Source organism: Anguilla anguilla, chromosome 7, assembly GCF_013347855.1.
Source record: "Anguilla anguilla isolate fAngAng1 chromosome 7, fAngAng1.pri, whole genome shotgun sequence".
NCBI classification, from domain to species: Eukaryota; Metazoa; Chordata; class Actinopteri; order Anguilliformes; family Anguillidae; genus Anguilla; species Anguilla anguilla.
In genome coordinates this window covers 10,933,556-10,956,921 of record NC_049207.1, presented here as the reverse complement: position 1 = coordinate 10,956,921, position 23,366 = coordinate 10,933,556, and the positions used below count along the sequence as shown (strand labels likewise).

Sequence of the window (23,366 nt, the reverse complement as noted above, 5' to 3'; positions counted from 1 at the left end):
CTGAATAACGTTTCAAGTTTGAATAACAGACTTGTTGCAATTAAGTTCGCATTCCCTCCTCGAAATGACAGGCTTTGAAGAAAGTTCTGGTAGTTTGACGATAGTTTCTGACTCTTTTCATGCGTGCAGATTTGGAACTTTTCAGATTTATGAGTTCTAGTTTGAGTTTCTCTGACGGGTAATGTGCACATTCACAGCTTTTATTTAAGAGTGTTTTTATACGTTTTGGTTTCACCATGTACAAATTACAGTACTTAAAAAAATAAATAAATAAATAAAATAGTCCCCCCATTTCAGTGCGTCATAATTTTTGGGACAGATGGTGCCACAGGTGTTCTGATTAGTCGGGCACAAATTCCTGATGATACACGGGTTGTCCAATTTGCATAAAATCCGTACAGTGGCGTGTTGTCGGGATAATGGTTCACTTGAATAACTAGAGCCAACCAAACGGAAAATGCACCATATTAACTATGATTTTTTGTTGTCATTCATTTGTGTGGGCCAAGTCATGTCCTTTATGCGCGCCTAACCTGTGAGGAGGGCCACATGCTTGTTCAGAGGTCTGTGGCTTCATGCTTCAAATGGTTTTTGAAGACATTCTTCGGAAGGGAAATCACTTACCACAGTGCAAGGGTCACACCAGTCCCTGCACACTCATCCAGCTCATTTAATAAAGGCCACTATCAGAGTTAGGGTGTAGCTTAAGTTCACTTAGCTGAGGGTACAGCTGCTCAAAGGAGAAGAGGAACCCCCCCCCCCCCCCCCCCCCATATTCTTTGCTTTCATCCCTTCAAAAATAAAAATAAAACAAAAATGAACAGTATTGTGACCGCAGCATGGTATTCAATTTAGTAAGACTTTTTTCCAGGTCTTGAAACACCTTCATCGTGGCACTGATTGTAGTTTTGCCTAGTGCACACAAGTTGGGCTGGCTAAAAGCATCTGTCAAACAAATACGTTGTAAAATATCCTACTTTAAAGCTGGGTATTACACAGGGTGTTTGTAAGCTTTATCTTGGATTTTGCTAAGCAAACAGTGTAAAACAATGTGAAAAATAGAACTGAACAGGCTGTGTTTCATGGACGGGACTTGTGTCTCTGCTTAAATGAACTGCATGTAAATATATGATGGTTTAAGTCACCCAGTATAAAAAATGAATAAATAATAGAAAATACAAAATGACTACAAATTGTAATAATGTAATGCTAATCATAGAGGATTTCCTCTTCAGTTTTGACTTTCCATTGTAATACCTGGCGTCTTCAGGCACTATCAGTATGGAACATGTCTTCGTAATGTGCCGTTTCAGAAACCCTCTCGTTGAAGATATGTCAGCCTGTTAAAAGTGGATTAGACGGAGCTACACAGAAATAGCTTACAAAGTCACAGCAGCACCTGAATTACTACTATGTACTTTGGGCCCAATCTAGAGACATAATTAGCCTTATGAAGGCGCTGTAATTACACCAGTTAATTAACTTTTTCCTGGAGGCTTTGAGGGTATAAGGACTTAGAAAGGCACAAGAATATTAGCCAGCCGTATGTTTTTCCCGGTGTGCCGGCCTTGCACGGGCAGAATAGCCTAATCAGGCTGGAAATTGTTAGGTACTTTGGCTAATCAAAAATGAACATAGCAGTATGCTCTTTATGGATGTTTCTGTCCTGAATTTTAATGGCTAGCTGTTTTTTTAATTTGTTTTTTTTGGTCATGATTTTCTTCCCTTGAACGACCTGTTGTAACCAAGGACATGTTCTGAGCTGAAACGGCTGACGAGAGGACTTCACCTCTAATACGTACAGACTGTGCTCGTTTGCAACAGGAAGGCATGCCATACAAACAAATGCAATTTGAAACAGTTCTGCGAGCAAGGACTCCAACCCGTATTCACGCCGTGCTGTTTATTCCTAAACACCCTGTACTTTGCCTTTCAGAAAGCCTAATCGTGTCCCAATCTCTTGCCTCTTTCTATCTCTCTCTCCCAAGAAAAAAAGAAAGAAGAAGGAAAAAAAAACAGGGATTCACTCATGCAAGAAGGGGAAATGGGCGTGAAGCGGCGCTCCGTTAGCGGCTGCGATGTCAGCGTGACGGGCCCGCCGGCGCTCGCTGTTCCCGCCGTCTTTTTTAGCCGCACGTAATCTGCTCGATTCGATCACGGGACGCTGAGCCCCGTCTGTGGGGGGGGTGGCATCGGTAGCACAACAACAACTCCGGGGACAAATAAAGGAGGGCAAGCTGAATCCCCGCAGTGCGTCGTCTTCCTTTTAACCGCGGCGGGCTGAGAATTACCGCGGGAATCAAAACAGAGCGCACGTTCCACCGCGGCTTCTCGAGTTTATCTGCCCCGTCTCTGAAATCAGAGCTCAGCTCTTCGTTAAATCGTCGCACGCTCAGTGCTTCGGTTTATTTTGCGGAACAAATAAAATTAAGGAAATGGCCATAGTTTTCAGGAACTCTTTTTTCCAGTCAATTGCCCCAATTTGGACCAGGTCTCCTTTTAAAAAGAGACCTTTGTCGCAATGTATTTTATAAAAAAAGAATTTAAAGACCTAACAGCTGTAAAAAAGTGGGTGCTGTTTTGGTGTAGGGTGTCCTGGTATCACAGGTTGTCTTTTGGTTGCTATCAGGGCTTTCTTGTCATTCGACCTTCCTTTCATTTGTACCTCATTAAGCCTGAGCTCACCCCTCCTTATCAACTCCCAATAGATAACAGTCCTTACATATTTTTTCTTCAGGGATGTTTAATGTGGCCTTTGAAGCATGGTTGCTTACCACCACATCCAAGCATAATTAAAGAGGAAAAGAACGATAATGCACCATATGGTGGCGACGTGTATGGTGAGCGTTATTGCATTCAGTGATTATCTTTGTGGTATATTGGCCAGCCCTTGCAGTGACAATATCGCTGTTAAGGTGCCATCACAGACCTGCGGACAGAGGAAACGGCGGCCAGGCAGAACGGTGTCCCGGCTCCAGTCACACACCTGTTGATGGACGTGGTGCAGGCATTTGTGTGCAGGCTGAAACCCAGGCAGGGGTAGCCTAGAATGTCACCCTGGTGAAAAACCAATTTTTTTTTTTCATCTGATAGGCCAGATCTCTCTCCTCGGTACTTAGGTGATGTAGATTCTGGACTTTTAATGAGGTGGGTCAAATCCCTGGTAGTGCACGGCTTGAATCCACGAGGAAGAGCAGCATTTGGGCTGAATGTCTTCAATAAAAATCCAGATGTGTAAATGGAGAGGATAAAGATTATGAGCAAGGCTCATTTGTGCATAAGGCAATGCAATTCACTTTAAAAAGGAGAAGTGAAGCGGTACTGCCTGATGGCTGGGTCAGGCGTGGTGTAGTCTTATTACTGCAGTAGCTGTTCACTCGACAGCACGGCTGCTTCTAGGTTCGTTTCAGCATAAAAAATGAATTAATTAATAAATAAATGAAACGGGCGTATGAGCACGGTGTGTATGTATGTGTGTGTGTGTGTCTGTGCGTGCGCGGTATGGCTGCTCGAGCTGGCCGCGGAGAGGCCGCGCTCGTCAATCAGGCGTCTCCCCCGTGGCCCGCTCTCCCCCGCGCTTTCACGCCGGATAAAAGGTTTTTACCGCCGCCTGAGAGAGGAGCCAGCCGCCGCCGCCGCGGCTAAACCCCGCCGCAGCGGGCCGGGCAGCCGTCCAATCAATCGCCCTGTAAACACGGACTTTTAATAGGCCCGATCAATCGATCAATGCGGCTCGTACCTTTGTTTTTTTTTTTTTTACGGCCCTCTTGCAGTGAATTACGAGGGCGACGGCGACGGGGGAGGTAACCGCTCCCGCTGAAGTCCAATTACACCGCCAGAGCGTTACGACCGGTCTGAGGGAAACGGTGCATTTGCATCCGATTCAATCCGGTACGGAGTACACACGTCCTCGCCACTCGATCAGCACGGGTGTTTTCGTATCCTTGATGGTGCAAATGTAAGATGAGCAACTGAAAGGTAAAAAAAAAAAAGTCAAGGAAATTGCCATGGCAGGATTGCAAATCAACAAGGCCCATAAACCTGGATTTCCTGCAGATCTCCCTGTGCGCTCTCTTCCTGCAGTGTTTCCTACCTGCCGAACCCTGCACGCATATTAAAAGCTGTATGTCAGGCCTGCTTTGTTGCGGTAGGTTTGCTTGCCTTCGTCCAGCCGCGTGCTTGACTGGTGTGTGCATTCACAGGTGCCACTTATTACCAGCAGGTGTTTTGCTTACCTCCCTCTTCCATTATTAAACGAGAGACGCCTGCGTGCTCATTGGACAGGTGAGGCACTCGTACTGGTGATTGGTAGACACTCGCGCTGGCGATTGGTCGGCACTCGGGTTGGTGATTGGTTGGCACTCTTGCAGACATTATCTCGCTTCAGGGCGCAGCTGTCACCCCAGGTGTCTTCACGCCTCACACCGGCTGGTGAGAGAGCTGAGGGTCAACTCAAGCCGTGACCCCGGGGAGCGAGCCCCCCCCCCGGGTCGGCTCGGACCATGACCCCTGCGGAGCCAGCGGCGGCATTCGGAGCGCGCGCTCTGGTACCGGCCGTGCGGAAAGCTGCGGAGGTGTGAAGCGTTTCGTTCTCAGCCCGCGAAGTCCGCCCTGCGGGGATGCTGCGCCAAGGTCTGGCCTGATTGCGATTAGCTACGGACACGCGGAGCAGATGTAGCGGAGGCTGCCCTTTGTGTTGAGTCCTTGCACGTCCTGCAGCTGAACCTGCAGTGTTCCTGCATGCTTTACTCTGTGTGCATCCCTGTGGTTCTGCACCAGCGGCTGGAGAGGGTCACCTGGATGAAGGATGATTGCGTGATCATGGTAAACGTGATTGTGACGCCGTTTCCCTCTGGATAACTGGCTTTCCCTCTCCCTGGAATGGCAGTAAGCAGGTTTAGTGAAGCACATCCATTCAGGCTTTACTGCAGGCCGAGAGTGTGGTGAATACAGAGGAGAGAACCGTAGTTCAGACCCACAGGAGAGTCACAAAGCACCCTGCCCCCTGCCACTCACGCCTGTCAGGGCACACACATTACCATCAGCGAGCGACCGACCCCTGCTGCAGTCCGATGAGCTTCAGCAGTGCTGGCGCCCGGGCCGAGGATGCTGGGTAGTGGTGTTTTGGGAAAGGACACGTGACTTGTAGCAGCGTGAGAACGTCTAGCGGCTGGGCGCGTTTCGCTGGAGCGCTCGCGTGCCGTGCCGGCAGGGGGGATCGTGCGGACGCTTTGCATAAGCTGAGAACTTCTGGGTTTGAGGCCCAAGCCACTCGTCCTCTCATAGTCCTGTAACGCTTCTGAGATAAACTGTTCATTCATTCCTACGGGCTCTTCCACAAGCTCTTCCACTTTTGGTTAAGTAAAACTACTTGCTTATACAGGGCCTTCACACACACTTCTTCTGTTTCTTCCCACTCTTCTTCGCTGCTGCTGTTATTATTTATTTTTCAGGGTTTCACTGTTTTTATGATAATTAGCACGGAGTATTGGGAGACTGTCCAAAATTTGTCTTGCCTAATGCATAAACAAATGTTTTCACTGTTTTTTGGGTATAAAAATAGTCGTTTGTCCTCATTTATCTTTGTGGATTAATTATCCCTAACCGCTGGTGGTTGATTGGCAGGGCGGGGAGTGTCGCCGCGGGCGACCGCCCTGTCGTGGTGGAGAGCTCCATCGATGAGGGCAGGGCGGGAGCTTTCCCTCCAGGTTAGGTGGGGGGGTGGGGGGGGTGTGCGCGGCGGTATCGGCGGCTCTCAAAACAACTCCGCGCGGCCGCTGCGAGCGCACGCTGCGCTGGGGTAATTGCGCTTTCCGCTTCCCTGCGCGCCAATCGCCCCCCCCCCTCCCCACCCCCAAAATCAGCACCCCCGTCCTCCTCCTCCCGTCCCCCGCCATCCCCGGGGGCGGGTGGCAGGTGGCGGCCCGCGCCGTGACAGAGGCGGCAGGGGACCGCACAGGAAGAGAGAGCGCGGCTTTTGGGGACGGGGATGTTCACCCGAAGCGAACCGTGCAACAGATCCGCGGCTTTCGGGGAAGGGGATGTTAACCCCGGGCATGCCGCTCAGCAGATCACGGCTTTTGGGGAAGGGGATGCTAACCCCGGGCATGCCGCGTAGCAGATCGCAGTTTCCAGGGAAGGTGATGCTAACCCCGAGCGAGCGGCGCAGCGTTTCCTCCGCGGCGGCCCGCTGCCCGAGCGGCGACCGCGTAACGGCGCCCCCCCTGCGGCCGTACGGGACGGAACGCCGCGGGAGAGGAAGCGCCGCCCGGCAACGCCGTTACGGCAGGCCTGAACGATCTCGCCTTTATCGAAGAGCGGCATTTAAGTCTGGGGAAAAAAAACAACACTGCGAAGCCTCGAGCGGTTTCAGCAAGCCTCTGATTAGCGGTGCTAATAAATCATGCACATTAAAAAAAAGAGAAATGTCTCAGCGATATCCCCTGGTACTTATAGCGTGATGTGTGGTTTTATATATGGCAAGAGCCCTGTAGGTTCACTTCGCTGGATTAAACTGCCATTTGTTTAACCCGTTAAATGCTGGTTTGTTGGGTCCTTGTCCCACGGGGGTTTGTGTAAACACGCTTTGGCGTCAACTGTTTTTTTTTTTTTTCTTCCTTTTGAATGCAGTTTTTTTTTTCAGTTGTTAAGCTGCAGCAGATTACTTGGGAATGATGAATCGTATTTATAAATCTGTATTGGCAATGATAAATCGTATTTATCTGTGCTAATGCTATATGAGATTTTGAATGGATTTGTGCAACTGCTGTTGGAGTTAAAATCCTGCAGTGATTCATTGCTACAGCACTGCCAGAAGACCTCTTTTTTCACCCTGTGTGACCACGCGCACCTCCTTCATCCCCTGCTAGGATCCTCTCAGCGTTTTCCACAAGAGAAAGGCCTTTTGGCGTGCCTGTGTTTCTGAGAGCATTAAATGGCTGTCTGGAAGCATCGTGTTGTATTTGATGCAGCTTCAGTAACTCTGTATTGGGCAGCAACCTCTGCACGGGAACTGAAGGACACAAGTGCGGATTAGATAGCGGGCTTACCAGATCTTACACGCAGCATCATATTGTTCCCCTGGAGAAGGTGGTTTTAAAGAGGTTGTGTGTGTGTGTGTGTGTGTGTGTGTGTGTGTGTGTGTGTGTGTGTGTGTGTGTGTGTGTGTGTGTGTGTGTGTGTGTGTGTGTGTGTGTCTGTGTGTCTGTGTGTCTGTGTGTGTGTGTGTGTGTGTGTGAGAGAGAGAGAGAAGAGGGAGAGAGAGAGCGAGACAGACAGACAGAGTACTTGATTCTGGGCTTTATCTAGTGAATGGAATTGAATTTTATTGAGCTTTTCAAGCATTCTCAGCGTTCTAAAAAGGTGAAAACATATTTACGCCTCCGGTGTTCACTGCAATATGAGATGTCCTGTAGATGCTTGTATTGAACCTTTTGTTATTGCATATAGACTCCCCAATAAGCCACTGATAAAGGCGGTTGGAACTGTTTGGCTGTTAGTCTGGAAAGTTGGGAATGCTCCAGAACACACTCTACTCCTGGAGGGCCGCTGTGTCAAACTACAGTGCTGGAGGGACACAGTGTCTGCTGTATTTCTGTGTGTTTCAGAAAGTCATTGATTGGCTAAAGATTCCATATACTACCTTGTTCTCACCGTCTTAAATAGCTGCTGATTGAAAAATAACCGCAAATACCAGGAGACACTGCAGCCCTCCAGGACTGGAGTTTGACACCCCTGTTCTAGAACCACTGTAGTGTTCTTCCTTTTTGTGACATCACCAAAGAGCCTTTCCCACAGACTATGCCTGCTTACAGGCTGTGCCTGCTTGATGCGGTCCCTTGTGATAGGCTCAGAACCCTGTACTGGAGGTTTTTACTGCCTGTGCTCTGCATTGAGTCGTGCGCAGGCATGGATCTCCAGAATGCAAACTAAATAAAAACCAACTCACAGAAACCAAAGAAAGCTGGACATGAAATTCAAAAATAATATAGGAAGAAAAATGAATGGAAAAGACGAACTTATAATAACCTTAATTATGATTATACAAAACATTATTTTCTTTACTTGTTAGCGCTACTGCATGAGAATGTGCCCATGACCCCCCCCCCCCCCCAGTCACTCCTATATTCAGCCATTTTCCAAATGCCCGGATACGATGTATGGGAATCTAATGTAATGAATTAAAATGACTAATGCCTCCATTTCCCCTATCACTCTTACTTTTCTCGAATGCGCACGTGTGAGTTTTTTTTTTTTTTTTTTACCAAATCTGGTTTTTCTCCATTTGAAGTCGTAATTGGAGTGGAATGAACAATGGAAAGTGTCACACCTTCATCTCCCGCTCTCAAATAAATGTCTTCATGACAGAGCCCTGGTAATTACGGTAGTAGAATCACAGCATGAATCTTTAAAAATGATTTCGGTCCAGAAAGAACATGGCAGCTCTGTGAATTATGAGTGTGAGAACCCGGCCGATTTGGATTTAATTACACGCTTATTTTCTCCTGCCTCACATTCCGAATGTTTTTTTTTTTTGTTTATATACGTTTGTGTGCGCGTCCGTGTGTGTGTGTGTATACATATATATATTCATCCATATCACAAGCTAATTAATTCACTGTGTGTTTTTTCCCTTTTTCCGCCATGGTCCAACGGCTGCAATTTAGAGCAGTAGTGCCTGGCAGAGGGGCTCAGGAATATTTATGTCGGGTCCCCAGCGCCATATTTTATCTTCCTTTGCCGTTAAAAGTTTGTTTAATGTGCTCTCTTGGGAAGGGATTGCACTTGTAGATCACACTCCGCGATGTCCTGACATCTTTGGGAAGGGTGAGCTCGGCGGTTTTTAGGTGAGGCTCTGGCGGTAATTTCTTCACAAAATTTCCCCCCGGAGAGAGTCCCGCTATCCAACTGGCGCAGGCCGTGTTCCGCGCGCTGGAATCTGTCCGTGTAACCCAATTTGCTGGTGCAGAGGAAGAAGGCGAAAATACTCCCCCATACCCCCCCCTTCCCCGTCATCCTTTCGAATCAAAGAAGGAAGGAGGCGAGGGAGGACTAACCGTGGCGAAGCGCGGCCCAAAGACAAACGGCAGCGGCGGGAGAGCGGCGTTCCTGAGCCCCCCGGAGCCGCCGGGGCGGGGCGGGGCGGTACCACGCGAGGCTCGCGCCGGCAGCGGCAGCGGCAGCGGCAGCGGCGTCGGCGTCGGCGGAGCACAATGGCCCCTCTCTCTCTCTCTCTCCCCGGCGAGGCCGCGTCGGAGGAGCCGTTTCTACACCTATTTCAGGGTCCCTTTGTGAGACCGGAACCCTGCAGTGGGGGGGGGGGGGAACATACAACAACAATAACAAAAAAAATGTTTTCGGAGCGTAAACAGGAAGGGAAGACGGTTTATGTTTCTGACAAGTCCCTCCGGGGGAGCCTCCTGAGAGGAAGGCCTTGTTCTGCGTCCGATGCCTTCATTGTCCCATCGCCTAGCATTCCTTAATGCTCACGTTTACACCCTCCGACGCTGAAGGGAGATTTCGTACGGCTTATTGTTTGTGTGTCTTCTCGCGAAGTGCTTTTTAAAAACCCCACTAGCGTGTCAAATCCTGTACGGAATGGAAAAGGAGATCAAGGGGATTCTCTGGACAAGTTTCAAATGTTTGTGTTCTCAAAACAAACGTTCTCCGTCGCTACGGAGGATAAGCTGCCGTTCCCCCCAGCGGGAACCATTGTGGGAATGTTTTGGAAGATGTAAGAATGCTTTGATGTCTCTGTCTTCACGTTGTCATTAGCTGGACTTTTCCAGGATTTCTGTGTCAATAATGATGATGATGACGGTGGTGGATAGGACCTCAATGCGCTTCGTTATGAAGAGGCTCAACTACTGACAAAGTGTATGGGGATGCACATCCACCATTTTGAGTCTGACCACACATCAGCTGTGTCAGAGCGACTGAGAGATGTCGAGAAAGAAAATCTCCTAAAGATTTGTTTGATTATCCAGTTTGAATATTCTAGAAACCAGCACTTTCAGACAAGGCTATTTTCAGCGCCTTAAATAATTTTGAGCTTGAAGGAAGCTGAAGTTTACCTTGCTTGCAGATTGTATGTGTACTCACCTGTGTATCACAGTAGTATAATGTGGAGTTTTTTTTTTTTTTTTGGCATCCCCTAGGAAGTTTTGTGGGAAATGGCATCCAGCCGGCACCGCAGGTCTGTGCCCCTGGAACTCTGGGAAAGCCAGTGCTCAACGTGCCCAGCTCCCAGTCTCACATTTTTCAAAGGCGCACTGCTGACACGTCTTTGAATATCTCCTTTCGAAGGCGAGAATATCTCCTCTTCCACCGCAGCGAGGGTCCAGAGAAAGACACGGAGGCGCGCGTACTCCAGGCAGAGTGCGCTCGCGTCGCATTAACACACCGTGCGGCCTGCGCTGCGTCGAGTGTGCTCAGGGGCTGCCGCTGTGCCGTGCGGAGAGCAGCGTTGAGCGGGCCGCCGCACCGTTCTCATGCTGCCGTGGGCCTCGGCAAGGAGAGCCAGGACTCTGCCTTCGCCCGCGCGTCCGAAATCTCGCTGAGCGGCCGAGGGCTCGCCTTGGTACGGTGTTCGTGGCGGCGAGCGCCTGCCGGGCCTTACCTGCGTTAATAAGTGCTGCGCGTGCCGCGCCGCGGTGCGAATTGGATTTTGGGACGAGAGACACCTTCTCCCCGGGGTGGCGTCGCGATGACACGTCCTTAAGTTATTCGTATGTGTGAGTACCTGTGCGTCTTAAAACCCCCCAAAAAAAGAACCAAAGTCCGTCTTGCTGGGGTCCGTATGAATTATTCCGCCAATTACGAAACTCTGTTTTGTTCCCAGAGGCTGTCTGGATCTCGTTATCTGTGGAAATTAGCGATGACTTGTTAATTACAAACAGGGTGATGCAGGGAACTCTCCTTCGTACCGATAAGGTTCTTGAACCTGTTATTTGTGATTAAAAATGCTTAACAACTTTGCTTGGGATCACATAGGCCTGTCAACAGCTCCCTTCCGTGTGCTTGTGGAAGGTGTCTGATGTGGCAGTATAACCTTATTTTGTTCACAGTAAATCCTTAAATATATCTAAGAGATCAGGCTACATTAGATGATTTTTGATAGAATGAAGATATCTGAGATTGATTTCACGTTTTTTGTCTGCTTTAGCTAAAATAATGAAAGACAAAATGAACAAAGGCACACACTAGTTTACATCAAGTTCAGTACAAAGAATACTTTGTCAATGGAATATTAATGTTGAAGGTTATAAGGTTGCTGAGCTTCCACCGTTATCAAAAATTCGGTTTTGGTTTTTGTTTCAGAAATCTACTTTTCACCCTGCAGTCCATATGTCACGCTCAGTCAGTCCACATGTGTGCGGTTGACCAGAGGAGTTTATCCGGCACTGTGAAATAGGGCGAAGCCCTGTTGAATGATCCTCAATCTCTTTCAGAAGGCAGTGTTATCACTAACTGCGTCGCTGGGCACATTTTTGTGGGCTACGCCTGTGCGTGGCGAGCTACTGTAGTGCCTAGCAGTGCTTCTCGCTTTTCTACAGCCAGTTCCAGGCCTCGGCAATGCTTCAGTCTTACTTTCTTAGCGCTTTCTAACCCCCATCCCCCATCAGTAGAAAGGGATGTGGTCATGGTTACTAGCTGGGTTATCACAGGTGATTTGCTATCAAAGTACTGCGGTTGTATACGGAAAGGGCTCTAGCGTGAAGTTGGCTCAACAGTAGACGAGTGGAGCCTTTTTACGTGACGCTTCGCTCTCAAACTCGGCCTGGCAGGCCTGACCGTGGGGAATTGTGGGCATTGTGGGACTTTTTTGCGCGGCGTGGTCGGGGTTTCCATCCTGAATGGCGGCGCGTGTCATCGACCAACCCGTAGCCTAGCGCTTCAGCCGGACCCGCTGTACCCCTGCGAGCCTCTCTTATTTTCATAGCGTCTGAATCTGGTGTCAGCCGCATCAGACGCTTATTCATGGATATCTAAGGTTAATTTCTCCCGGAGGCGTCTGCCAGTAACCCATGAAAGTGGAAGACAAATTTAGATACCGCCGACCGTTGCTATCGGGGGCCGGGATAATGAAGAAGTTGAGAACGGCTCTGTGAGCCTGCCCGAGGGCGTGCACGCTCTGCTTCTCAGCGTCCGTTCCGTCACTCCGTGACTGCGGAATGGGTGTTTAATATTTGGCTCTTGCGAAAAATCTTCCAAATTGTCATTTTTTAATGCTTCTGTGATAAATGTTACTCTACTACATTCTCTTGTCGTTTTATTTTGTATCTCCGTTGGTAGTGAAATTTCATGAAAAAAAAACTGCTTTCGAATCTGTGATTTTTGCAGACGTGCATTAACTCAGCTAACCTCTTAAGAGCCAAATCCACTATGATTTAATGCTTAAGTGATTTAAAGTTGTGGATTTCTTCCTGCTAACTCCCACATTAGCAGTGGTGAACTTAGTTTTTTTTCCCCCCACTCTCTACCATCTGACTGTTGCTGTATAGCTAGATGAGCTTCTACTTTTCATGTACTTCCTCCTTTGAGTTTTTTAAGTAGATGTGGCAGCATTTGTGTGGGATGGTGGTGCTGCTCTCGTCCCCTTGTTTTGTTGTACTGCACACCAAATCCCCCTTGGCCTGGAACATAAACTTTTCTCTCATTCATTTAATTTGCAGTGGTTGCACTTCTGCCGAAATAGTAATGGAGGTCCTTCAAAATGGATTTAGGTGGGGCACTCACTGTTGCCTGGATTATGCCAGAAAATACAGTGCCCTAAAAAAGTATTTTAAATCTAAAAAAGAAAGTGCTTTGTGTTTACACAGTTTCTCTTTGCCCAATATTACATTTTGTCTACAGATCTGAAACGATTCAGTATGACAAGTATGCGATAACAGAGGAAATCAGGAAGTAGGCTACTTTTTCACGGCACTGTACACAGCCTTGTAAATGAATTGGTATGTCCGTTTCCTTGGAGGTGATTGTCCGCCGAGCGGATATGATGAAGACGTTGATGATGCTTATGATGATACTAATGATAAGCACTGCAGCCTGAACAGGCGGGTAAAATATTTTGGGTTTGTGACCATTATCTACATTTTAATCGACCCAGTTTTAGTTTTTTTTGTGTATTTCACTGTGCAAACTAATGAGAGTGGTTGGACTTGAGATTTGAGTGTAACCTACTGCTTACAGTAAATGGCATTGACCCGGGGATCTTATCAAGAAGCGAGAATTTCTTGCAGCCAACTCAAGCGTAACATATTTTGAGGTGGTTCACTAAGTTTGATCTTTGGTTCTTAGCTTATAATGAAAAAATCTTTATTTATTTCTTTATTTAGTCATTTATGTATTTGCATGAATTGTCAGCGGTAATTTACTGAGATGCACTGCAGGGCTAGAAAGGGCTGGAGTGCAGTAAACAGACTTTCTTATGCTACTTTGCACCGAATGAATGTGGCCCCTGAGGGCCAGCCTGAAATTGCATGTGTGGAAGGAGCCCAGGCTGGGCTCCTTTCAGGTGTAGCCAACCTGCACCAAGGCAGGAGAGATGGGTTGTGGCGGTAGAGTCATGTGATCCTGAAGGAAGCGAAGAGCCAGGGTGTTGACGTAGTAATGGACTCAGTCCCTTATGTCTCCTGTCAGGCCAGATCGGGCCTTCTCACTGCTAATGCTTGATTTGATGGGCACAGGCTCCTATCTCGGCGATGAAGAGCTTCGGCGAATAAGATCGCTTCCCCCGCGCGGACTCGGCACTTCAGAGAAATTCCGCGACGCGGATGAAATCCCCGCTCCCCGGCTCCGCGATTGGCATTCCGCTCGTATCCGGCAGAATGTGATTTGCTCCGCCACCGGGGTCTTCTCATCCTTCACTGTCACGGTCTCCAGCCTCCCGCCAAAGATGAAGGGAGGAGGAAAAAAAAAAAAAGCAGGCAGAATATGTCTCTGCGCTCGCAAAACATGAGCGGACCTTTTGTTTCTCCTTGTCAGACCCGTGTTGAGACCTGTTGGTTTGTGCGTTGTGTACGTGTTCTGTGTTGCAGTGTGCTGCGGCGGTGACTCACCGAGGGCTCGGGGAACCCTGGGAAAGATCCTCGCGCGGTCTACGCGCAGTCGCACGCCGGTCTGCCAGCGGAGCCAAAATGGCTGCCTTTTCGCACCGGCGCGGCGGCGCACGACCCAGAAAAAAGAGAAACTGAAGCGCCACGCATGCTTCCTTCCTGCGTGCCTTCGCCTGTCGAAAAAACAACGTCCAGCAATGTGTTGACGGGACCGGGGTTAGCATTAAAAGAAGGGAACGAGGGATCCGGGAGGGCCAGGAGATGGAGAAAGAGCGGGGGATGAAGGAGTTTCTCACGCGGATTGAATCCCCTGCCCCGCGGTGAGCTGGCTCTGGCACTGTGTTTATTGGCGCTCTCCGTCTTACTGTCTGCCAGTTTGAACGGGGGCAGCTCGCCCTCGCTCATCAGCAGTCCTCCGACTATTCGAGGATCCGTGCTTCTGCAGCCAGGAGATAGCCAGCCGCCGCGTGACGGGGGGAAGGGCTCGCGTTTGTTTTTCAGAAACAACTCGTGAACAAAGAATGAGCCCTCGGTGGGCTTTGAAGAGATCAAAGGCACCGGAGATTTCGCGGGTCTCTGTGCGTCACGCCTGCGGCGGCGGTCGCTTCTGGGTGACCCTGGAGTGGCGGTCCAGAGGAACGCAGAAGGCCGACCGCAGTCAGGGTGAACTCCTGAAAAATCGCCACTTCCTGTTCTGGTGCCAAAACCTCCCTGTCCCTACTTCTGGCCTTCCAGCTCGACTGAACCCAACTCATCAATGCCGTTGTATCGGCTCTGCCTTTTCGACTCCGCCCTTTTCCCCTCTTGCCACGCCCACTTTTTGTTTTCACTTCCGCCAGTCCCCCCCCCCCCACTCCCTTCACTGTGCATTCCCAACACGGTGCAGCTCATGAATATTCAGTAGCAACCTGGCATTTTAATGCCACACAACACTGTGCTGCTGCGGGACATTGATCAGTCTGCAAATGGCAGACACAAACATGATTTCTTTATTTAATGTCTGGAGCGCAGATGTGCTTCATCTGTGCTGTGTTTGCTTTATTTCATGTCGAACGGTGGTGGTGGTGGTGGGGGGGGATTCTTCCATCATTTCCATACAGCGCTATTTTTCTTTTCCGGAAAATTAGCTCAAGAAATTGGATGACTTTTTTTAACCAGCCATTAGTCTGTAAACTAATAGATGCGATGCTTTATGCTGTTATTGGGCCATCATTTCAAGCCATTCTTTTGTTAGACTAATGCTTTTCTAGCTGCCTTTATACTCATATTTATGAATGTTTCTCTTTCTAATGTTCTGTTTTCCCTCTTGCTAGATTAGGTCTATTCATTAGGCTGTTGTTTAGGTTCTTACTTCACGCCCTTCAGACGCAGGGTTTGTGAACCGTGGGGTGGCAGCCTCAGCAGCTGGTCACATGGCTGATTGCATTAATGAAACTAATTAACTAACCACAAAAGGTAAAAACGCTGTTCTTCCCAGGGCCATTGTTGCGAACAAAACAGAGTGAAATGCAATGTAAATTCAAACCCAAGGGCAATACAGAACAACTTCTTACATTGTTTTTGCATTTTTAAGGGGGGGGGGGTTGGATTTGCTGACGTTACTCCATGACCCCCATGACGAACAGGAAGCAGGGCTCTGCTCTTCCCTCCTTATGACCCCTGCTGCTGGGACCGGGGAGGTCACGCATCCCTGAGGGGAGAATGTCTTTCTTTCATCTACGTTTTTCTTCCTCGAAAGAGTCCTGTGACCGTGACCTCAGCCCCCACGCCCCACAGTCGCACTCTCAGCGGACATTTCCGAATGTCCGGATCACATTAAGGACCGAACCGACCTCTGACTCCAAGTTCAACGTCTTTGATCCATTTGATCCATGTTATGTAAAGTTGGGCTAGGCCTTTTCATTCGCCGTTGGTTTCCACGCTCTCATTCGACGGGCTGTAGTCCTTCGTTTGCGTCAGAGAACCCTCCGTTCCTATGAGGCTGTGAATGAGGATGACAAACTCGCCAAACCGCAACCAAAGTGGGACACGCCTTCACCTGTCCTCTGCTCTCTCTACCCCCTCTGTCCTACTGGACGAGCAAGTACCCAGGGATGTCTCGGACGCTAATTCTCTCATGCGCTCTCTCTGTCAGGCGCCATGTTGCTCAGACGATGCGCCATGTCTCTACCTCGAAGCAAGAGCATTGTAAATTTGGTTTAGGAATGCCCTCAGTCGTGTCCGTTTTTGGCTTCTGCAGTGGTCGCACACACACACACACACACACACACACACGCACACACACAATCTCACACTGTGCTCTCTGCATGTGTTGAGAAATAGCGGAGCGGGGGTTTGACGCGGTCGGAGGCTTGACTCTCATGTCCGGGACGTCCTGCAGAGGCCGGCCCCGGCAGACCCGCGGTGTCCAGGTTTCACGGAGAGAGCTGGAGGCGCCTGCCGCTGCGAGCGTGCATCAGAAAGTTCCTCGCGGGCGCTCTCCTCACAGTGAGCAGCCGGGGCCAGAATGCTGCACGCAGCTCGCCGCTCGCACGCGTGTGAAGAGCCCTCGTTGAAAGGCGAATGCTAAAGCAGCGCGGCGGCTTTTTGCTGGGAGGGCGGGATGAGAAATCAGAGCGGGCACCTTGCTGTGGCTTCTCACTGTAGATCTGTGGATCTCACGCCTGTGGGCAGCCTGCATTTTTATTCTCGGAGCTGAATCTGTGGTTTTTGTTCATTTGAGTAGCTATCAAGTCAACTTCGAAAAAGGTGTCATTCACTAGTGGCGTGCTTTCACACACACGCGTGCACACTTGAGCAAATTTTTGCCTTGCTGTGAAACTCTGAAGCTATAAAAGAGCTGTCTTTGTTTTTTTTTTCTGTCTGCTAAGCATCTGCTTAGAATGGTGGTTGGCTGCGGCCTGTCTTGGCTGGTCCGTTAGTACGGGTGTGAATTTACTGCGCCGGTGCTGGGTCTGTATCCTGGTGATGTCATCTCCCGTTGAAGCGGGGCTCCAGAGGTGGGATCCACTTCCCCTTTCGGCTGCCCCTGAACGTGGAGGTGGGGCTGAAGTAACTCCCTGCTCCGCCTCGGCCTCTGCCCTGCAGGTTCTCCACAGAGAAAAAGCCACACCATGGCTTCTTTTTTTGTGATCAAATTTTTATTGAAACTTAAGATATCGCAACATGCTAACAATCTCCCGCTGGTGACCGCCCACCCTCTCCTCCCCCACCCATAGATCTCCATACTGTATTCCTGCAGAATGTTTGTGTTTAAAAGAAAATACAAGGGGTAAGAAGGTCAGAAGCAGTTAAAAATAGTTGTTGTAATAATTGTTGGACTTTAACAGAGGCTGCATGGCCTCTAGCAGCCACAGGAGACCTAGATGAAGGCTGCCTTTACACCAGACAGGTGTGTTTTCCCAGGCCAACCCTGCAGGCTGATCTCTGCGCTGGAAGTCCCCAGTATGCCATAGAGCCAAACACATCTCCCCCAAGCTCACCAAAATATAGCCCATTGCTGGCATGTTCCTGACAACATAACAAGATGTTACTGAATGAATTGCAAAATAAGGCAAATCATTAGCCACATGATCTATTCTTAATGAAATGTACAACTGTTTTTACTGTTTTTTTTTCACCATATCGGTGTCTGTCTGTCCCCCTATATGTGAAAGGGAGTATGGCTTGTGACGCTAGAGAGATTTCTGAGAAATGTGAGAAAAAGTATAATCGAATTTAAATATAATGGTAATGTATCTTATTAAAAGACACAAGGATCACAGAAATCCAGTTGTATACAGTGTCTACAAATTAGTTGTATTTGGGGGAAAAAGACGCACAGTGTTGCAGTTTTTCAGTTTCTTATTCACAGCTGTAAGGAAAATGTTGATTTTGCAGAGTAGCTTGGCTATTTTTGCTCGCAAATAAAGAATGGCTGTTAGGTTGACCTGGAAACGCTACCGTGTGAGTGTTTGTGTGCACGCTGTGTAAATATTCACGGGTTATTCATGGCTAAGGATGTTGTGGAGATGGTGACACTCACATGTAGTGCTTAATTCCAGCTGCCCAACAGTGCTCCTGAGTGCAATGATTAGAATGGAACTGGTTCAGAATGGGAAGATTCTGCAAAGCATTTAGCAAAACAACTCCTTGTGAGTTATATTAAGTGTGTTTTTTACTTTCTTTTCCCTCTACATTGTACCTTCACAACTTATGTTGTTGGGATGTTTGTTGTGGTCTGCAGGAAAGGCCTGTTTTGTTGATGAAACTGTGGGTTTTAAGCTGTGGAAAACTTCCTCTCTCCTCTCAGTCTGAGTAGCTATATTTCCTCCTTGCAGTGAAACCCTTGTGATTAACACCTGGTTTCTTCCCCAGGATTAATTAGTTTAGTTTGAACTGTGTTTCCACCGCAGCATGAAGCCCCAGGAGGGTGGAAAAGCAGACTATGGAAGGCTAGTTTTGTGCGCGTGTGTGTGTGTGTGTGTTTGTGTGTGTGTGTGTGTGTGTGTGTGTGTGTGGTGCGTGCTTGTGTGTGTGTGTGTTTATATATGTTTGTATGTGTGTGTGTGTGTGTGCGCGTGGGTGTTTATATGTATTTGTATGTGTGTCTGCATTTGTACATAATGGTATGCAGGATCCAAAGCCCACAAGGCGCAAGATTAGAATTGCATAGATTCTGTAATCTTCTGAAGAATTAAATGACATGAATGTTTGTGTGTGTGTGATAGCACAGAGAGAGAGCGAGAGAGAGAGAGAGACCTGGAGAAAATGCAAAAATTCCCCCATCCCATTTTTAAAAAATGTATCATAGGGTGTGTGCGCGGACTGCTACAGCCTGTTTGGGGTTTACACCTTCATAGCAGTCGGTGGTGCTGTGAGGCGGAATGCTGAGGGAAGGGCGGAGGCGGGGGGCTGGGGTGGGGGCGGGGCTGGGCCTGGGTTGAGTGATAGAAGCCAGCACGCCCGTGTTCTTATCGAGCGTCGGCTGGTTGGCAGCCGCTCTCTGCTGCTTAAGAAAGCCGACCCCCCTCATCGCTCATAACAGAATCCCGCCACGCGCCGCGCGATCGCGGGTTCGCTCGGCCGCTAGCACGCTGGCCCGCGTGCCGAGGGGGCGGAGCACCCGGCGTGCTGCGTTCCGGTGAATTCCGCCCCCGCCTCCGGGCCCTTCCCGGGGCCCTGCGTGCCGAGTTCAGATTAAAAAGTGGTGCTTAATGTTAAATTCCCCTCCGCCTACCCTCCCTCCCTGCCTGCTCTGGCTCGGTTCTGCTCGCAGTCCCGTGCTGTGCTTTTATGTCACTGCACCCGAGAGTTTGGGAACCTTTACTGGACGCATTGTTGAGGTTGATTAGTCAAAATGGCTGCTCATTGGCTGTGTGTTTTATGTACCTGATGGTGATTTAAGGAGGGCTCGGATAGCTGCGGCCCTCCAGGTTAAGAGCAGGGGCCCATCTGTGCTGGAGGAGCCAGCGATCCACTTCTGAGGAGCAGAGATTTTCCTTTTCTGCGCAGGCAGTGAGTGGAATAGCAATGAGGCCAGGAAAGGGATTTCCACTCGCCGTTAAGTCACAGCGGGGTCTGCGTGCGCCCCCCCCCCCCCCCTCCCAGCAGCACCCCTTTATGTGCCTACACGCTGGCGAGAAGATGGCGCAGCTGCAGGAAGGTTCACGGATCTCGATCCCTACCGGAGGGGCCGGGACCGGGACCTCCAGCGGAGCGTCCGCCCACACGCGCGTGTCATCATCGCATCTGCGCCGGGTACACGCGCCCACAGCACCACGCAGCCCTGGGAGTGCGCTCTAGCGTGGCTGAATGGTGTTTAGCCTGGCCTCATGACCTTTGCCAAATGTCAGGGAGCCTCTCTCAGGTATCGCAGTGAAAATACGGATCCACCTCGATAGACGCGCTGCAGCATCCCGTTTGGTGGTCATCACGCCTGTGAGGCAGAGCTAAGGTGCTTGGAAGAGCGTTGTAGCAGAGGCCAGGGCTTTCGGTGATGGGTTAATGCTCTTTGGCTGCTTGAGAAAGCCCTGCTTGCTGTTCTCCCTGATCATCGAGCCTCTAGCTCTCTCTCTCATTCTGCCATTATCAGTCAAAGAACACGCGTATATTTGTGTCTGGAAAGTAAAACGGCTAAACAAACTAAAACCACTGAAAGGAATGAACAATCTGCGGATGACAGTTTTTTTTGTTTGGTTTTCTTCTGTCTGTCGAAATCTCAGATGCCAATTAATTACGACTCTGCAGCTCGGGGCTTTGAGCCATTCGTCTTATAAATGTCGATTATGAAATCAACACGTTCGCGCGTTGGCCTGGAATATTTCTCTGTGAACACGGCGCTTTTTTCCTCTTCTTTCTGGCAGAGGTTATTTATTATTTCTCCACGGTAACGGGGTAGCATTAATCTTCGTTACGAACCCTGGAAAAAAAAAACAAAAAAACATAAAAACGACGGAAAGGGAAGCGCGGGACAGCTCTGGCGCTCGGCGTGCTCGTTAGGCGTCCCGAGGAAGCGGAACACCGCGAGCGGACGCCGCCCGCTGCGCGCCGCCCCGTATCGCGCCGCGGCGAGGTCGCGCTTAATTAGAGTACCGCCGGGTAACGAGCGGGGCCGGGCGCTCGCGTCGCCGGGAGCGACGGGCGGCCTCCCGCCCCTCCGCGGGGCGCCGGGGCCCTGACATTTTTCGCGGGGGAAGTCGGGGCGCGTGCCGCGGGGCGGAGCGCGGCATTCAGGCGAGGGCCGTCACTCAGACGTCCCCGCCGCGCGTCCCTCTGGGGGGACGTCGGGGCAGAGGCTGCCTCCTCCCGACAGGGCCCCGGAGAGAGAGAGAGAGCCGCGCGGCGTCCCCTCCTTAAAGGCCAACCCCTCTCTCCTCACTTTGCGCTTTTTTTACCCGTCCCGTTTTTATGCTTGGCAGATCCGCTGAATTTCCGAGAACCCCCCCCCCCTCCCCTCGCGAATTACGGCGGTGGAGGCGGCGGCGGCTGCGTCTCGCTCGGCTGGTTCCTCCCCCTGGCTCTTACGGGGAACAGTGCCCCTGGAGGCCTGGCTGACTCACAGGCTGAGTGAGTGAGTGTGTGCGCAGCTGTTGGGCGTGTGTGGCTCCGCGGTGCGTGTCTCCAACAGGTGGCACAGGGGAAAATGGCTCCCCACAGCCCGACGGGGGCCGTCATCCACGGCTGAGAGGAAAAGCCTGCCTCATTTTCTCCTTTTCCTCTGCTTTTCGTCTTCCCCGAGCATTTCCCACATTTCTTCTTTTTTTTTTTCTTCCCTCTTATACTTCAATGCTATAATTTATAGAAGCATGACCATCTGTGGGTAATGCATTTAATTAAACATTTGCTAATTGAATTTGTACATTTCCAATTCATCGGTTTCACAGCTGCACACCAGCAGTGTTATTGTTCTGTTTCAGTATGCTGTTGTTTATATTTCATGAATGTGATATTTTAAATATTTTACAGAATAGTTTTTTATCTAGGCTATGTACACCTGTTTTTTAAGCGAGTAAGTCACAGCACTTGTTTCAATTCTTAAGCGGTACACTGTGTTTGTTGTAGTAATATAACCAAATACAGCTTAATTTGATTTTGTAAGTTATACATTTCTGTCACGCTCACACTGACTTGTCTTCCGATTCGACTTTTTAATGCGATTCCCATCAAGGTTTTCACCAGCGTCTCATAGTCATCACAGCTAATTACTTTTCAATGAACTATGGGAGCTTGAGGCAAGGGAAATTTCTGTGTACACACTCTTTCGAGATAATGTTTAGAAGATAGGAGCATTGTATTGACACCAAATTGCTTGATGGAAAGAGCCATGTATAGATGATCGATACTGATGAGTTCCACCCTTTGTAACTAGTTTGATTAGTATAAATATTTGGAGTGCTGTCGCGCCAAGCTGAGCACTATACTTATTGTGCTGTGGTGTTTGGATTGTCATCTGCCGATAGTATCAAAAAAGAAATAATAATAATAATTTGTGAAAGAAGTTTTCTTTTAACATGAAGGCTGAAGTGAGAAAACTCTCCAGATTTGCTGCCAGGAGTCCTTTTTTTAATGGAAAATGTTGAGTGTAGGTTTCGTATGAGTGCATTTACTTTTAAATATAAGCGGCTTTTCCATATCTCCACTGTGTCTTTCTTGCCTTAGGCATTGCTTCATGGGTATTGGAGTTCTTAAGCGGTAATGGAGTTCCTATCTCTGCTTCCTGTCCCAGGTATCATGCCTATCTGTGTGGTCATTGACCCTGGGACTCCGGTTCCCTCTCACCTCCAGAGGGTTCCCATTCCACACCTGATCCTCTCCTCTTCTGGTTCAGACACGTTTGTGAAGGTCAGTGCTTAAGACTACAGGTACCTATTCTCTCTCTCTCTCTCTCTCTTGCTCCCTCTCTCCTCTTTTATCCTTGTGATACTGTTACGTGCCATTTACTCCTTTAAATGCCATTTGTTTTTATCTTTGAATAATAAAACCTATAAAATTTGCATAATGTGTAGCTACTTTTAAAAATGTGTCACCGTTCTATCTGGTTGTTTTCTTTTTCTGACCAAGAACAGCTACTTCAGGCAAAACCTTAGTGAAAAAGTTACTTTGTTTGAAACCGCAACGTAGTCATTACAGCCCTAATTCCCCTGTTCTGCTCGCATTTTGAGTTTTGTGGCCTTTTGTTTCTGTATAGCAGAAGCATACAGAAGTAAAAATATGCAAGATGGGTCTTAAATTGGATTCTCTATGTTTAGGGCAAAGTGTACCGCAGTTGGATTTAATAGATGCCTGCTGTTGACAGAATTAATCTGCCTGAGGTCTGTTTCCATAACAGGGATGCAGATCAACAATGTGCTTTCATTTATCAACCAGTTAAGCAGGCCCAAGAAAATTCAAAATATCAAAACAACCAAAAGAAAATAAAAAATACTGTGAATTTTGTGACATGGGTCTGTGGGAACCTTTTCTCTCTGCATGCGTGTTATTGCGTGTGCGTGTGTGTGTGTGTGTGTTCCAACATGGCGGCAGTTTATCCTGTTGTATTTGGTGTCATTGTCTACTGCTTATTTGTTAAGTCTGTATTAGATGCAAGAGTTGAAGTCATCAAAGCAAATGTAAATATAAGTACTTTATTGGAGATACCTAACTTTCTGTTTTGCCTCTTTGCTTGATATCTTCGCTTCATTTTAGGCAAAAGTTGTTAAGAAATTCCCTTTGGTGTCCACAGAGAGTGACTACATTCTGAAGACTGTGATTCAAGGTGCGTTTCCACAGCAGAGATGTAGATGGTGAAAAGGATACATGGACTCATATTCGTCTAAATCGGCCAAATCA

At 48.8% G+C, this 23,366-nt stretch overlaps 1 protein-coding gene across 5 annotated transcripts in view; it reads left to right on the top strand.

The window, feature by feature from the left end:
• The window catches only part of pot1 (protection of telomeres 1 homolog), a 68,916-nt gene that overhangs the window by 853 nt on the left and 44,697 nt on the right, over nt 1-23,366 (top strand). For 2 of the 5 annotated variants that reach the window (XM_035426065.1, XM_035426066.1), the window contains exons 2-3: nt 22,264-22,379; nt 23,223-23,292. In XM_035426065.1, coding sequence (XP_035281956.1) covers nt 22,264-22,379; nt 23,223-23,292 — 186 coding nt within the window. Of the gene's footprint in view, nt 1-9,445; nt 9,734-18,135; nt 18,191-22,263; nt 22,380-23,222; nt 23,293-23,366 lie in introns of those variants that run through there. The other 3 variants (XM_035426063.1, XM_035426062.1, XM_035426064.1) reach the window with 3 other exon arrangements.